At 49.8% G+C, this 16,241-nt stretch overlaps 1 protein-coding gene across 1 annotated transcript; it reads right to left on the bottom strand.

The window, feature by feature from the left end:
- Positions 1-4,681: 4,681 nt before the first annotated feature.
- MBL2 (mannose binding lectin 2) lies at positions 4,682-8,308 on the bottom strand. The gene is made up of 4 exons (XM_047826232.1): positions 8,143-8,308; positions 7,613-7,729; positions 6,197-6,271; positions 4,682-5,055 (listed from the first exon to the last, which is right to left on the bottom strand). The coding sequence occupies exons 1-4, from the start codon at positions 8,306-8,308 to the stop codon at positions 4,682-4,684; spliced, it is 732 nt and encodes a 243-aa protein (XP_047682188.1).
- Between the last annotated feature and the right edge of the window lie 7,933 nt (positions 8,309-16,241).

Here is a 16,241-nt window from a genome sequence, read left to right on the forward strand (position 1 = left end):
GATTATTTGGACTCTGACAATATGCAAGTAAGCAGGACGTCTGTCACTTCATGAAGGGCCTGCAAGGAATGGAGAATCCCTGGCTTCCTGGCTCCAGCCCTCCGTGCAAAGTTGAGGTACAGGCAGAAAGCGCTGTAGTGATGATACTTCTTGGGCCAGTGAGTTTCATGCAGATCACCTAGGGATCTTGAGAAAATGACAGATGTCTGGAACTTTGATTCACCGGATCCAGAGTGGAGCTGAGATCCCATGATTTTGTCAAGCATTCCAGGCAGTTCCGCTGGTCACTACCCTGAAAAGCTGCACGAAGTGGCACGAACACTCTGTCTTGCAGGACAGGACACGCTGGACCTTGGGTTGGCGCTGGCCAGCCTAGCCCAAGGCATTGGTTTAGCAAATAAATGGCTACTTGCATCCCACTTCTTTAGAGCACGACCCCTGTGTTTGGCTGGATAAAGCACTGTTCCACAGTTGGGGACACTGTCTCCTCCCCCGCACAGGCTGCTACCGGGGTGGGGATCCCTCCTTCCCAAACTCCTTGCCCGGAGCTCCTCCTACCTTTCCAGCACTTCACCAGCCACTCAGGGTCACAGGACAGCATCGCTTTGCAAAATCCACTTCCCAACATCTCCAGCTCAGGCCCCACAGTGACATTCAATCCTTCCTGGTTAATGAGAAAAAGGAAAAACAAAAAAACAAACAAAAAAAACCCCGATTCCCGGCAGGCTCCAAACCACAGATCAGTTACACAATCATGAGCAAATAACCTTCCAGGTCAGAGGCTGTCTCCATGACATGTGGTCTGACTGACCCCTGGTGCTGGTCGATCTCTGACAGCCACAGAGAAGGGAGGCAGGCTGGTCCCAGGCAGGAAGGGGATTTGACGAATGTGAAAGCCTGGTCTTCGGCTGGTACCCCAAGTCCCCAGCTTTGGCTTGGGGGTGGCTAAAAGTAAGAACAGCAGAGCGGTAGGACTCTGAAGAAAGACTGTCCTACAGGCCCTGCAATTCCTGGATCTGGAACTCAGGCCGAAGCCTGGGCCTTGAATGTTGTGAACTTTTGTAGTTGTTTTCATTCTGGCCCAGGAAACAAGTCACAGTTACGTTGGTTGTGTCCAGTCTTCCACAGGAGACCATTGACTTACAGATGTAATTTAAATTCAAAGTTCCCGTCCTGAAAGCAAGGTGTATTTGTCCTTCTAACTTACTCAGACTGGCTTTCAATGGACTTGAGAGATGGGTGGTAAGTGTTTAGGCTACAATTCCTTTGGACAAAATTGATTGACAGGTAGCAAAAGCTGAAAACAGTTCTCAGGCCCTACGGCTTTGAGCTCAAAATAGGCCCTGCAGATCTGAACCTCTGTGTAACCTTTGATTCATCCAACTTTCCAGGGAAGAAGCCATTACAGACCAATTTACAGATAGGAAGACTGAGGGCCACTCGATGCGTTAGTCAGGGAGCTGACCTCAAACCGCAAGCTCCCGGTTCCAAATCCTGAACCTCCCACCCACCAAGCGCCTCTCCTTTAGCCCTAACAGGGCACACAGAGAGTCAGGCCTCTTTCCTCCCCCAGGCGTGACCCCGGGGTCAGGGCCCCAGCTCCCCAGAGGTGTGAATACCAGCTTCGTTTCCAGGAACACTCTGATGTATGACCTTCAGGTTTGTGCTCCTGGCATGAGTCAGCAAAGGAAGATTGCAGCTTGGAGAAGTCTCCCAGTTCCCTGGTCCAAAAAAACCCAGCCTGGGAAACGCGATGGCAGAGAACAGACATCAGAACCGACAACAGGGCTCGAGAGGAACGTGCTGCCTGAAGCCTGTAAGGTCTGTCCTTGGAGCGCCTCGGTTCATTCTGTCCCTCGTGTGAGAGAGATCAACGACTGACTGCATGCTCCTTAGTAAAGGAGACTGCCTGTCCTCAGCCCTTGAATGAGAGAGACCATCTGGCGAGTCACCGCAAATCCATAATTTCCCTCTTGTTCCAGGTCCTGGGAAGCCTGGAGAACTGCGGTTTCTATCTTTGGACTCTCATGAGAATCCTAGATCTTTTTTTTTTTTTTTTTTTTTTTTTTTTTTTTTATCAGTGTTTAAACATTTATATCTTTTTGAGGGAGAGAGGCAGAGAGAGAGGGGAACAGAGGATCCGAGAATCAGGCTCTGTGCTGACAGCAGAGGGCCTGACCAGGGGCTCGAACTGACGGAACCGCGAGATCATGACCTGAGCCAAAGTTGGACGTTCAACCGACTGAGCCACCCAGGTGCCCTGAGAATCCTGTATCTTTAGATCAACTCCAACTCCTCTGAGCTAACTTGCACGGCACCCCGCTGCCAGCTGATGGGGTACAGGGAGCTGGGGCCTCAGTTCTAGATCAAGGGAAGTAGGGCAGCAAGGGGTTACCTTTAGAGAGGAGCTCTGAAGAGACATCAGTTTCTAGATCAGGGAAGAACAAGCGAGGAAGAATCCTAAACGGGATGGAAGAATCTGAGCTTGTCCTGTAGATTTTTATTGCCTTTCCCTGAACTAAGGAGGCAATCAATCGGTAGACCCTGGGGAACAATCCATGTGAAGTACATGACTATACGTTCTACCACTTTCCAGCTGGACACCACTGGCCTTTATGCACAGTGTAAACAAAGGGTAGACACGATCCCCACCCCCCTACATAAAATAGAAGGAATTACCTAATGGTTACCTGTCCGTTTTCTCATTTTTGTCTCAGCCATGAGAAAATCCGGGTGTGACTTTCATGCCTGCTGATGGGAATTCTCTTGTTTGGAGCTGTTCTATGCGTATCTTCTTTCCTTCTCAAAAGTTTCTGGTCTTTCCTTTTTCTAGTTGCCATACCTGTGGTTCCACATGTGCCTCTAAACTGTAAGCACTCCCCGTTCTTTTGGTAAGCAGTGTGGATTTGCACTGAAAATAGAGACCTGGTCTGTTCTACACCACGAGAATATTCTTCTCGGTGCCCCCGGGTACAGTGTCTGAAGAAGCGCCTTACTAAAAATTCAGTGAAGAGCTAACCCTTAGAGGCAAGGACCCAGGTCCTGCCACCCTCCCCCTGCCAGTGCCAATGAGGCAGTAAGTCCCCTCCCAGCGGTCCCCCCTCCCCCCCGCCCTGATGGTCCTGCTCGCCTGGGAGAGAACCCTACCCTCTATTCACTTCTCAGTGTCCAATCCTCTCATCTATTTGGTAATTCTTTGCTGTACCCGTTCAACAAATACGCATCCAACACTTACTAAATATGAAGTGCTCTCTCTTGGCAATTCAGATACAAAGAAAGCTCATTTTTACATAAATATTTCAGTAGGTTAAAGTGGCCCTTGGTCCATTCGTGAAATATTTTCTGATCTCATTTTGTGAATGGCATACATTGAAGCTGGAATTCGCTTTCCTTCCCCAGTTTGCTGCATGGGCTCCATATAACCTCAGCTCCACCTACCCCGAGGTTGCTGGAAACCAGTCCTGGTCATGAGCAGCGTTGCTGGCCAACAGGGCAACAGAACCCTGCTCGGAGGGGGGTTTTACTTGCTGACTGGGTGCCTCTGCATAATCCGACAGGGTGGCACCCGTGATCTGGATGACACTGCACAGTTTGACAGGGTGTGAAACTCACCTTTGGGGAGTTTTCCTCTTGTCTCCATAATAATGGATAGTGTGGACCCGTGTTAAGGCGAGGATGTCACAGAAGGAAGGGGGTGCTGAACATGAAGGGATTGAGACCTGCCCTGTGGAGAGGGACACAGCCTGCCTGGCCATCGCCTCCTCCGTGATGCTGGCATACGTCACAATGTCAAATCATTGTCCTAAAAGTAAACAGGGAGGGAAGGCTTCCCTTTGTCCTCAAGATCACCCTAGTGATGATAGGGAGGCCACGGCCAGTTGGGCAGGGTGAAGGGACTCCTGGTCTAATCCTTGTTACCGATGTGGGACACCGCCGGACATTACACTCTGGTGGTGAAAGATTTCCTGGTGCAACTCACGGACAACTAAAAACAGCACCGGGGGCACCTGGGTGGTTCAGTCCGTTGAGCGTCCAACTTCAGCTCAGGTCATGATTTTGCAGTTCGTGGGTTCCAGCCCCGCATCAGGCTCTGTGCTGACACCTCAGAACCTGGAGCCTGCTTCGGATTCTGTGTCTCCCTCTCTCTCTGCCTCTCTCTCTCTCTCTCTCTCTCTCAAAAATAAATAAACATTAAAAAATAAAAATAAAAACAGCACCCACGTCAGACGGGGCTGGCCTAGCCATGGGAAGGCACGTAGGGCAGGAGAGCTTGGCAACATGCCATAGTGGCAACATGTGGGGGAGAAGGAGCTGGGTCTCCCGGAGGCTGAGGTCTACTGCTCTGATGCAGACTGGCCTCCACTGGCCTCCCTGGGAGGCTGCGGTGTCCTCACTGCAGAAGGAAGGGTGTGATTTGGCCCTTTCCATGGCTGACTCTGACCCGATGCTGTGCTCTTAGGCAGGACAGAGGGTGTCCTTCACTACAGACTGGACCAGAAACCCTCGAGCCCGGCTGTCAACTTCTTGTCACTTCCTCATCCCCATAAGCACATCCCTTTATTTCCCTCCGTCCCCCTGAAGGAATGAGTCAACACCGTGGTGTGCAGTGGGGAAATGGGCCATGAATTCTCTTTCGGAGCAGCAGAGAGCTCAGTGGGAAGCCAAGGAGGCGACCTCCTCCTCAGGCTGGGAATTCACAGACGGCCAGGAAGGAGGAAGAGCAGGAAATGTCATTCCAGAGCCCGTCCTGGAGGAGGATCACACAATCCTCCCCTGAGCCGTGGTCGTTAGGCTCATCCCTCTTCCAGTTGCTGTAGGCAAGCCTCCCTCCCGTCACGTACATAAACCGGCCTTCAGTCACTTCGTCCGTGATGCCCAAGAAGGCAGGGCTGCCGGCCATATCCTGGATGGCTTTATTCTCCTCAGCGTTCTTCGGCGTGGCCACGGTGCCCTGGAGCTCGGCGCACTGGGCCTTCACTTTGAAAAAAGGCATTCTTTCACCGTTGGTCACGTAGAACTTCTTCCCAGGTGTTTTGCCCAAGGAGAAGGCTTGCACTGAAATCACAATGGAAGGGATAGGTTGACTGGGCTTGGAGCTCGGCCCGGGAAACTAGGCGAAAAGCCCTTCCCTGGAAACTCAGGACTCAGAGAAATAGTCCCGTGTTCAACCATGGAGTCAGATCCTAGCAAGGGAGCACTCCTCAGCTGCAGAGCAAGCCCCCGGCAGAAAGCTTGCACTCTCCCGGGACATCCCGCCCACGAGAGGAACGTCTGTATAAACCGTCCCAGTACAGGGGACATAGGGAAGGGTGTTTGGGCCACCCTGCCAGGCTCGGGCACCAGACGTGGATGGACTGCCATCTGAGACCAGGGATTGCTAGACAAAGAGCCAGGATTCTGGAGGCGCAGAACTTCACGTGCAATCCTTCCTCTGTTACTTCCTAGCTGTGTGACAGCGAGTGAATTACCTACACTTCCCGGACCTATTGTTCCTCACCTGTAAACAGAATGGGTATAATATGCACAAATAGGGCCACTGGGAGGATTGAATGAAACCATATTACGAGATAATGCTAACCTAGCGCAGGCCGCGGTGTGTGGTAAGTGTTCGTAAATGTTAGCTTTTGGGCGCCTGGGTGGCTCAGTCAGTTAATTGTCCCACTTCAGCTCAGGTCATGATGTCATGGTTTGTGGGTTCGAGCCCCGTATCAGGCTCTGGGATGCCAGCTCGGAGCCTGGAGCCTGCTTCGGATTCTGTGTCTCCCTCTCTCTCTCTGCCCCTCCCCTGCTCAAGCTCTTTTTCTCTCTCTCTCTGTCTCTCTCTCTCAAATATAAATAAAAACATTAAAAAAAAATTTTTTTTTTTTAAATTTTTTTTTTCAACGTTTTTATTTATTTTTGGGGCAGAGAGAGACAGAGCATGAACGGGGGAGGGGCAGAGAGAGAGGGAGACACAGAATCGGAAACAGGCTCCAGGCTCCGAGCCATCAGCCCAGAGCCTGACGCGGGGCTCGAACTCACGGACCGCGAGATCGTGACCTGGCTGAAGTCGGACGCTTAACCGACTGCGCCACCCAGGGGCCCCCAAAATTTTTTTTTTTAAATGGTAGCTCTCGTCTACCCTCCCCGAAACCTAGGGCACTCTGAAGAAAAAGGTGACAGCCAAGAACACACGGGGGGCAGAAAACAAGCTTACACTTTTTGACATGGTCCAGTTCCGATTTCAGTCTCCTCATCTCTGCCTCCAGGTTAGCCAGCTTAGTCTCCACAACTACAAAGCAATAGGGAGAAGGGTATTTATTGGGAAGAGGAACCCTAAATTGGAGAGGAGAGTATTTTGCCAAAGCGGAGTGGGGGAGGAGAAAGCTTTACTGAAGAGTATGCTTATTCTAAAAAATAAGAAAACAAAAAGAAGCAAAAAACCCCTGCATTCCTGCCTTCTGAGATATACTTAGTAGCTCTTGTAAACTGTGACTTAGAACTAACAATAGTAATAATAATAATAGTGATAATAATAATAATCAAAACTGGGTGGTTCAGTTGGTTAAGCCATCTGACTTTGGCCCAGGTCATGATCTCATGGTTCGTGGGTTCGAGCCCCGCATTGGGCTCTGTGCTGACAGCTCGGAGCCTGGAGCTTGCTTCAGATTTTGTATCTCCCTCACTCTCTGCCCCTCCACCACTTATACTCTGTCTCTCAAAAATAAATAGACATTTAAAAAACCTTGTAAATTATTAGGGCTCCGGATCCTGTTGTTCACATATTGCTTAAAATGTTGCGGTATTATCGTTATTTACAAGAAAAAGCCCAACTCATTATTCTCCTTTTTGATAACTTTTTCTTAATCATTCTCTTTCATTTCTTATTCTAGGCAAACTTCTTTTTTTTTTAATTTTTTTAAATATTTATTTATTTCTGAGAGAGAGAGAGAGAGAAAGAGAAAGACAGAGCATGAGTGGGGGAGGGGCGGAGGCAGAGGGAGACAAAGAATCCGAAGCAGGTTCCAGGCTCTGAGCTGTTAGCACAGAGCCCGAGGCGGGGCCCGAACCCACAGACCGTGAGATCGTGACCCGAGCCAAAGTCTTACACTTAACCGACTGAGCTACCCAGGTGCCCCTAGGAAAACCTCTTAATACTTTTATAATTTTGATGGGCCAGCTGGCAGATATTAACAAGAGGTCATCATTTTACTTTTGTTGTCACCGAATTTACTTGATTTTACCCTGAACGGGGGTTGCCACCACATTCCCCAGGATTCAGGGGTCCTAGGATACCCACCGTTTCCACGCCACGCTTTTGACGATAGACATAAACCCCACTCTCGAGAGGACATTGTTCCTGCCTCTCAGCCTGGAGCTGCTTGCAGACTACATCCGCTGAGGAAGAGGCAGGCCCGTGTCCCACAGAGGCCTGGGGTTGGAGGGGGGTGACCCGGCAGGATTGGGAAGGCTGCATTCAGGCAGCACGTTCACAGAAACGCGTGTGCTGGATGGGCAGGAGTCGAGCGTCTTCCGATGGGGCAGCAGGAAATGGGCCACCTCCCACCTGGCCCAGGAGTCCCCAGGGTCTGGGGTTCCCTAGGCCCACACTGTGCTGGGGTGAGCTCCTTACCTGAATTGTCTCCACGGTCTCCTTTGGTGCCCTTTACTCCTGGAGCCCCAGGAGGCCCTGTGTTTCCTGGAGGCCCCATTTTCCCCGGAGGACCCTGCAAGCCTCTGAGCCCCTGCCCTGTTGTAAGAGGAAAGAAAAGTGATCCAGGGGCTGTGGCTCATTCCCTTTTTCCAGAAGTTCAGTTCGATTTACAATGACCCCAGAAAACCTCCAGTGAACCAGTGGTGACCCAAGAAAAAAGATCTTCCTGCATTCCAGGGGACAGCCTGTCCTCCGGGCCAGCTCCCTGAACAGGCAGGACACCTGCTGTCTGCAAATAACCATGCATCACGGATTCTGGGGTGGAAACGTGGAATCCTAGAGAACCAGAGAAGCATCTTTGCTTTGGAGAGAATGACCTTTCACAGGAATGATTCTGAGTGAGTCACTACCCAGCACAATGACAGGTGAGCCTCGTCCTGTCTCCGCTGGGTCCCTTACGGGGAACAGCCTGGTGTTGGGGGTAAAGATTTAAGCGGCCCGTCCTGTACCTGGTTCCCCCTTTTCTCCCTTGGGTCCATCTCGTCCATCTCTGCCTGGGATGCCACAGGCGATCGCTGAGCAGGTCTTCAGGGCATCCTCGGAGATTTTTATTTCTGAGCTGGATGCTGTCAGCATACACAGAAGGAGGACAGGAAGTGATGAAGACGGGAACATGGTCCTCACCTTAGAGTGGAGAAAGTCAAGGAAAATAATTCTGTCTCATCTTGTTCAGTCAACCTTTGCTATCACCTCTGGTGCGCTGGACCCTGTGTTGGGGGCAGCAGACCCACAGGGGACTAGTATAGCCCTCGGCTCTGAGTTACTCTCACACCACAGGGGAAACACACAAGTAAAAAGTCGTAGAGGTGCTAAAACAAAGGTAATGTAACAGAGTCATATACACAAGAGTAACACAACAGGGGCCCATTCTCCCTGGGGCTCCAGTGCCCCTGTGGGTTCAAGCCTGGGTAGCTTAGGCCACCCTGTGCACGAGGGCCCATGGGATCTGGAAATCACAAACTAGCCCCGCTCCCAGTGGCCTGGCAAAGGCAGAGAGCTGATCGCCTGGCAGAGAGCTTTGACTCTCTTTCTTGACTCCCTTGAGGAGTCTTGAGGGCCAAGGGAACCTCAGTTTCCCTCTTCTTCCCCTTCCCATGGGCCCTAAAGTTAGACAAACTCCAGCAGATGACATGAGGCAGGACCCGGTTTATGACATCCGTTCTCTCATTTCATGTAAAAAGTCCGTCTTTCACTCCAGGCCCCATCCGCCCTCAGGATCGTGTACAGCTGTTTCCCCCACAGCTTGTCAATCATCTTGTAGCAAGTGTGTCTTTTGTGACAGGCACTTGGTGGGGGCTCAGGACCCAGAGTGCCCTGAGGCAGGGTTCTGACCCTCAGAACAGAACCTCTCTCGGTCCTTGATCCTGGCCAGATGAGACGGATTTTCTCCTTCCCTTGGCTTGAGGTTTTCCACTGAGAGGTCACGTTTGCCAGCCAGAACCCAGGCTCCTAAAATTTCTGTTCACGCTGGAGCTGGCATGCTGTCCGGTCTGTTCCTTCTCCTGGCAGGGTCCTCTGCATGCTGCCCAGACGCCTCCCCAGCTCTGTGCCCTGATCCCACCGCCAGATTCTCATCCAGCTTTTGCTCAAGCTGGCCCCCTTTCCAGGAAACCTTGGCAGCCGCTGGGCTGCCCATGGGCCTCTCGAGGCTCTAATCCCAGTGTCCCCGGGCCTTGCTCCCTAACTCCTGAATCTGCCCTTGCCTTCCCTGGCCTGTCAGCCGCCTTAACCCTTCCCTTCCTCCAGGACTCAGTGAGAAGTAAGTTGGAGGAGAACTTTTTTTTCTTTTTTTCTTTTAAATTTTTTTTAATGTTTTTATTTATTTTTGAGACAGAGAGAAACAGAGCATGAGCAGGGGAGGGGCAGAAGAGAGAGGGAGACACAGAACCCAAAGCAGGCTCCAGGCCATCAGCACAAAGCCTGACGCGGGGCTCGAACTCACGGAGGGTGAGATCATGACCTGAGCTGAAGTCAGATGCTTAACCGACTGAGCCACCCAGGTGCCCCTGGAGGAGAACTTTCTTGATCACGTTCTTCTCCTCCATTCCGCTTTCTATCTTTTTTTCTGTTTGTTTGTTTTTTTTTTAACTTCCCCTAATTACGCTGGAGGCCAAAGTCAAGGCTTAAACATGTTGCTGGCGGACACACCCCACTTCCATTCTTCTCTTTGGCTGGAAAGACCACCCTTTAGTTCACAGAAGGTCAAGTGGACCCTGGAAGGATTCAAATGCCCCAGGTCAGCTGGAGATAGAGGCCCCGAGTGGACCTGAACCCCCCACCAAAGTCCCTGCCCGGACCTCACACGATCAAGTCGAGTGGCCAGACCCCTGGCCCGGGGCCTTTACCTCTGTCCTCCAGGAATGACTTACTAGGGCCTCCTCAAAGCACTGAGGCTATGGCAGGGAAGCAGGTCCTCCAGCCCAGGGACGTCAGGCCCAATTAACCTGGTGACCAGGGACAGTGCCGGACTGGCCTTCAACCCCAGATTAATAAACAACTGTCCTTAGAGCCGCTGTGCACTGGGCAGCTCTCCAGGGCTGCTGGTGGGGTCGGAGGCTCAGCACTGGACAGCTCACCATTTTAATACCCTAAAGTCCTCCCTCCGTTGCCCCCTCCCATGGGCCCACCCCCACAGCTCCACCACTCTGACTCTCCAGACTCAGAGTCTAGCCGCTGGTTTCCTCCAGATATTCATTTCTAGAAGAGACACCGTTAGACGCTCTACCAAGCATGTGACCTCACGCGTATGCACACGCACGTACACACACACCTACGTGAACAGGCGCACACCTCTGTGTCAGCTGCTCTGACGAGTTCACCCTTCCATTTGTGTTAGGTTTACTGCGGTGGGGGGGGGGAGGGTAACCACTGAGTTCCCTCATGCCTCCCTTTAAATGTCATCTTTGGGGGCGCCTGGGTGGCTCAGTCGGTTAAGGGTCCAGCTTCGGCTCAGGTCATGATCTCACGGTCTGTGAGTTCGAGCCCCGCGTCGGGCTCTGGGCTGACAGCCCTGAGCCTGGATTCTGCTTCGGATTCTGTGTCTCCCTCTCTCTCTGCCCTTCCCCCTGTTCACACTCTCTCTCAAGTCTGAATAAACGTTAAAAAAAAATTTAAGAAAAAAAAATGTCATCTTTGGATGAGGCACCCATGTCACAGAGGGAGCCACAGGGGAGGAAGTATTTGTAAATCACTCAAGTTCAAAGTTGAATGCGGGCACTTGCACTGCTGTTCCAGCCTAGGACACTTCCCTCTACCTCTGCATGACTGTTTGTTGTCATTCACATTTCAGATTAAATACTATCTCTGGAGCAAGGGCTTTCCTTTACCATTTAATTTTAAGTGGCCACTCTATCGTGTCTTCCTGGTTTAATTCTCTGCCTATAATTTCTCTCCCTGTAAAACTGTCTTGTTTACTTAATTGTATACTCCTTGACCACCGCACTCCTTTAGAACAAGAACTTCTCCAGAACGGGGCTGTGGTTCTCAGTTGTTGTGGCCCCACCCAGAAGGGTGCCTGGAAGCAGAGAGAGTGCTGGATAAACAATTACAGATGAACGAGTTCTTCCGCATCACCTCTTCAAAGCAGCCTGCCCGACTGCTCTCCAGCCATGGCTCATGTCAGTGCCCACTTTCCCAGATACCTTCCTGGCTTGTCTCCCAGGGCGCATCCCAGGGCTGGGCACACAGGAAGAGTCCCCTGAGAGAGTCTCCTGGGAGGAGCAGAGACCCTGAGCAGGAGCAGGCACCAGACCAATCCACAGTTCCTCCGTGCTTGGGTTTCCAGTAGCGTCAGCTTCTTATCTCCCGAGCCTGATCAAGTGGCCTTTTTCAAGTCCCTGACCTGACCTTTGATTCCCGCCCTCCCCGCAAATTTACACTCACTCTTTGAAACACTTAGCCTTACCAAACAGCTTGAGAGGTTTGCTTTTTCCCTGGTGAGGAGTCGGGGCGGGGCCACTTCCTCTTGACTCTGCCTTGTGATTGGTGTTCTGGCTTCTCAAGGGTCTTCAGCTCTGTGTACTCCCAGATTCCTGGGGCCCATTGTACAGAAGACCCCTCTCAGGGCTGTGTTTCCTGGTGCCATTGACACAACTTTGAAGGGCCCCGAGCTCAGAGGACAAAGACTATTCCACCCATGCAGCAAATGGGCAGACCTCCCAGCAAGGTGGGAATTTAAAACCGAGAGAATTACATAAAACCAGAACCCTACATGCTTCAGACTAGAGGAAAGGTGGCTTGGGAAGCAGGGGGAGAGAACACGAGTGGAGGAGGGAGGGATGAGCAGAGGGACAATGAGAAAGCCTTAACTCCGGTGGGGAAGGTCTTCCCTTGAAGATGCATATTCTTATGTCTGTCCTCTTGTAGGTCCGTGTTTTTTTTTTTTAATTTTTTTTTTCAACGTTTATTTATTTTTGGGACAGAGAGAGACAGAGCATGAACGGGGGAGGGCAGAGAGAGAAGGAGACACAGAATCGGAAACAGGCTCCAGGCTCCGAGCCATCAGCCCAGAGCCTGATGCGGGGCTCGAACTTGCAGACCGCGAGATGGTGACCTGGCTGACGTCGGACGCTTAACCGACTGCACCACCCAGGCGCCCCTAGGTCCGTGTTTTAATGTATGCTATTATTATTATTCTGCTATGATGACGATGATGATTTTTTAAGGTTTATTTATTTTGGGGGGAAGAGAATGAGTGGGGGAGGGGCAGAGAGAGAGGTAGAGAGAGAATCCTAAGCAGAGCCCCACTCAAGGGCTCCAATCTCACAGCCTGAGCAGAAATCAAGAGTCGGACGCTTAACTGACTGAACCACCCAGGTGCCCCCATGATTATTATTGAATTTTGTTATTAAGGCCAAGACGAAACATAATTTTTCATCTTGAGTTTCAAGATGAGTTTCAGCTCATCACAACCTGGTGCACCATAGGGACGTGCATCCTGGGCACCTCAGGATTTTCTCAGTTGGAGATCAGGTAAGTTTGAGTTCACTTTGTGAAAATCACCCAACACAGTAGGAAATAAGCAGAAAGAAAGCTGCCTGGTGCAACAAGCCTCAAAGCTAGTCCTCCAAGTATGGTTGACTCTGTGTTACAGATAAATTGATATTTTTCATTTTTTATTATTTTTAAGTTTTACTTATTTATTTTGAGAGAAAGAGCGAGCAAGGAAAGGACAGAGAGAGAAAGAGAGATTCCCAAGCAGGCTCTGCACTGTCGGCACAAAGCCCGATGTGGGGCTCGAACCCAAGAACCATGAGATCATGACCTGACCTGAAATCAAGAGTCGGATGTTCAACGGTCCGCACTACCCAGGTGCCCTGATGAATTGATATTTTTAAAAAGATGGTGAAAGAAAAGAAAAGAAAAGAAAAGAAAAGAAAAGAAAGGAAGGAAAGGAAGGAAGGAAGGGAAGGAAGGAAGGAGGAAGGAAGAAGGAAGGAAGGAAGGAAGGAGAAAGAAAGATTTAAATAATGAAATCAATGAAGTAGAATAAAGAAATCACTCTGAAGCTAATAATACAATTTTTAAAAACGATTCTTTGCAAAAACACAATAAATAATCTTGGCAAATCTGACCATGGTAGTTTGGATTATTGTTCCTGCTATTTTACTTCTCCATGTCATAGAATTCTATATCCATGCCCTTGGCCATGGTATTTTGCAGAGCCTCCATTGGGGTATGTAGAGTCCCCACATCCCAACCCCTGTGATATTTGGCTCGGCCGTGTGAGGGTAAGCAGACACAAAGGAGCGGTGCTTTAAATGCACGTGCAGGTTGAATCCGGCCTCTTCTTGGCTTTTCCAATCATGGGAAGCATAGTCCCCGCTACCACTAATATCAGAATAATTAGGTGATGTGGAGCACACACAAACCCACCTGAAAGCCAGAAGTAACTATTAAAGTCCAGCCCTGCATCACTGGTTAATAGCACAGTCTCTGGAATCTGACTTCCTGTATTCATGGCCCAGGTCTTCCTTGAACTGGCCGCATGACCTTTGGCAAAGCACTTTAACCTCTGTGTGCCCCAATATTCTTATTTGTAAATTGGGGATAACAACAGCATCTCCATAGTAGGGTCGATGAGGATTACATGAGTTAACCCAAGTGTAGAATCTGGCACCAAGTAAGTGTGATGAGAGTATCAGCCACTAATTTGACCAAGTAAGGTGTATCCCAGGAATGGAAGGATGGTTCAATATCAAAAAACAAATCCATGTAACTCACTAATTTAATATATAACAAGTTTGATTGAGAGTCTTTTTTTTAAAAATTTTTTTTTCAATGTTTATTTATTTTTGGGACAGAGAGAGACAGAGCATGAACGGGGGAGGGGCAGAGAGAGAGGGAGACACAGAATCGGAAACAGGCTCCAGGCTCTGAGCCATCAGCCCAGAGCCTGACGCGGGGCTCGAACTCACAGACCGCGAGATCGTGACCTGGCTGAAGTCGGACGCTTAACCGACTGCGCCACCCAGGCGCCCCTGATTGAGAGTCTTAATGCAGACGTGTACAATCTGGAAGCTTGAAGCTCACCCTGTTCTCAAAACTAACACATGGTCTTACAATTTTTCATACTTTTTTTCCCCCAGATGCCGGCAATGCAAACTTTCTAGGGCTGATTTATTTTATTTTATTTTATTTTATTTTGGGGGGGGGGAGAGAGAGAGAGAGAGAGAGAGAGAGAGAGACCCAAGCAGGCTCCACACTTAGTGTGGAGCCTGATGTGGGGCTTGATCCCACGACCTGGGGATCATGACCTGAGCCCAAATCAAGAGTCAGATGCTCAACCAACTGAGCAACCTAGGTGCCCCCATAGGGCTGATTTAAGACCCAGTCCAAATGATTATCGGCCTCCAGTTTTGTCACTGGGATCTCCATTTCACCTGTGATTCATCACCACGCTGGCCAGAGGGTGTTGGCCAGGCTTGAGGCTGGGGTTTCTTGAAGTGAAGGGTGGGCAGTGGCCTTCTCTCTTGCTTCTCTGAGCAGGTAGGGGGTGGAGAGAATGATGGTGCCAGAGGTGGTCAATAGCCACTCGCGGGAGGAACCACATGTCAGTGGGGACACTGCTGCTTCTTAGCCCGCCCCTGACTGCTTGTTAGATCCCTTTGTATGACTGATTCCCAATGACAGTTCCTCTCAGAAGCTGGGTCTTCAAGAAAGGACTCTGTGAGAGCCTCCAGCTGTGTGCTCCCTACCCTTAACATCAGGTCAGTGGATATTTCACTTCAGAGGTTCTTGTTCTTCGTGTTCCCAGGGGCAACCTGCTCATAAGTAGAGTTTAAACCTGGCTTGCTTCCATGACACTGACATTCATACAGGCCCTGGGAAACCCCATCCAAGTGGTGGCAATCCACATTGCCCTGGAACACTCCTGCTCACGGGTCCGTTCTCCCCTCCACCTCCCCGTGCCCCAGCCGGGTCAGCACATCAGCGATTGTAGAACCGGAAAATTTCCCCCTTCGCATTCCAGGGAAGGCGAAGCAATTTGGGCATCCCTACTCGCTAAGATTAGGACGCTAGGAGAGTCCCCTCCCCACGCCTATGGAAGGGATAGTTTCCACTATGGAAGTAGGTATGGCATCCAAGGTGGGTCGGCCTCCTTTCCCCTCTTTAGTCCTTCTTATACTGACCAAAAGGAGGAGAATCACCAAACCACCCATGATGAGCCCTCTCAGGTTCCATGGTGCCATTCCTGGGATGTCTCTCCAACCTTAAATGGTGAGGCACGTAAAACCTCTTATTTTCATCTGTGGGCTCTAGATGCCAGTACCCAGGTGGTGTGGGAAATGACTTAACTGCAATAAATGACTTTCAATGTTAACAGATTAAGTGAACACATGCTATTATTAATGGTTTTCCGTATACACTTAGTGCCCCCAAAAGATATTTATCGTTGAGCATCTTCAACAATGTATGGGGGCTCTTGACCCATACAGAAGATTAAAATGATGTTCAAGACATATAAATATTATAAGGAACAGGCAGAATTTCTGTCATCTGTAACAACATTCATAGAATTTACAAAATATAAGATAATTATATCAAAAATATTAAGGGCAAATGAGAATCCAAAAAGATGTTTGTATATAAGATCAACAAAAAATCAATGGCTTCCTTATAAACCAGGGATACTTACTTTAAAGTGGTAAAAAATAATACAGTAACCATAGCAAATAAAACCATAAAGTAAATAAAAATAACACTAAGAAGAAAGGAGAAGACATCAATTGCCAGAGGCTTAGATTGTTCGTCTATAAAATAGCAAAAATATGCTTCCCTTTTTTGCTTTTTTGAATTTTGGGGAAGCCCCAATAATTCGTATGCTGGGCCCTAAGCCCACGTGGCAAGGTGGCCCGATGAAAACTTAACATTTAAGAAAGATGAGAAATATTTCTACTCATTTCCACCTGGGCTGGTGGGGTTTGATCCACAGCTCTCTTTTGCCCAAGAAAAGATGCAGTGAGCGAGAGCATTTGAAGATGTAAAGGTAGGAGAAGGGGGGACCTTTCTGGAGATGGGGCACATACGTGTCTCCTGCCCCCTCAAG

This window comes from Prionailurus viverrinus, chromosome D2 (assembly GCF_022837055.1).
Source record: "Prionailurus viverrinus isolate Anna chromosome D2, UM_Priviv_1.0, whole genome shotgun sequence".
Taxonomy (NCBI): Eukaryota; Metazoa; Chordata; class Mammalia; order Carnivora; family Felidae; genus Prionailurus; species Prionailurus viverrinus.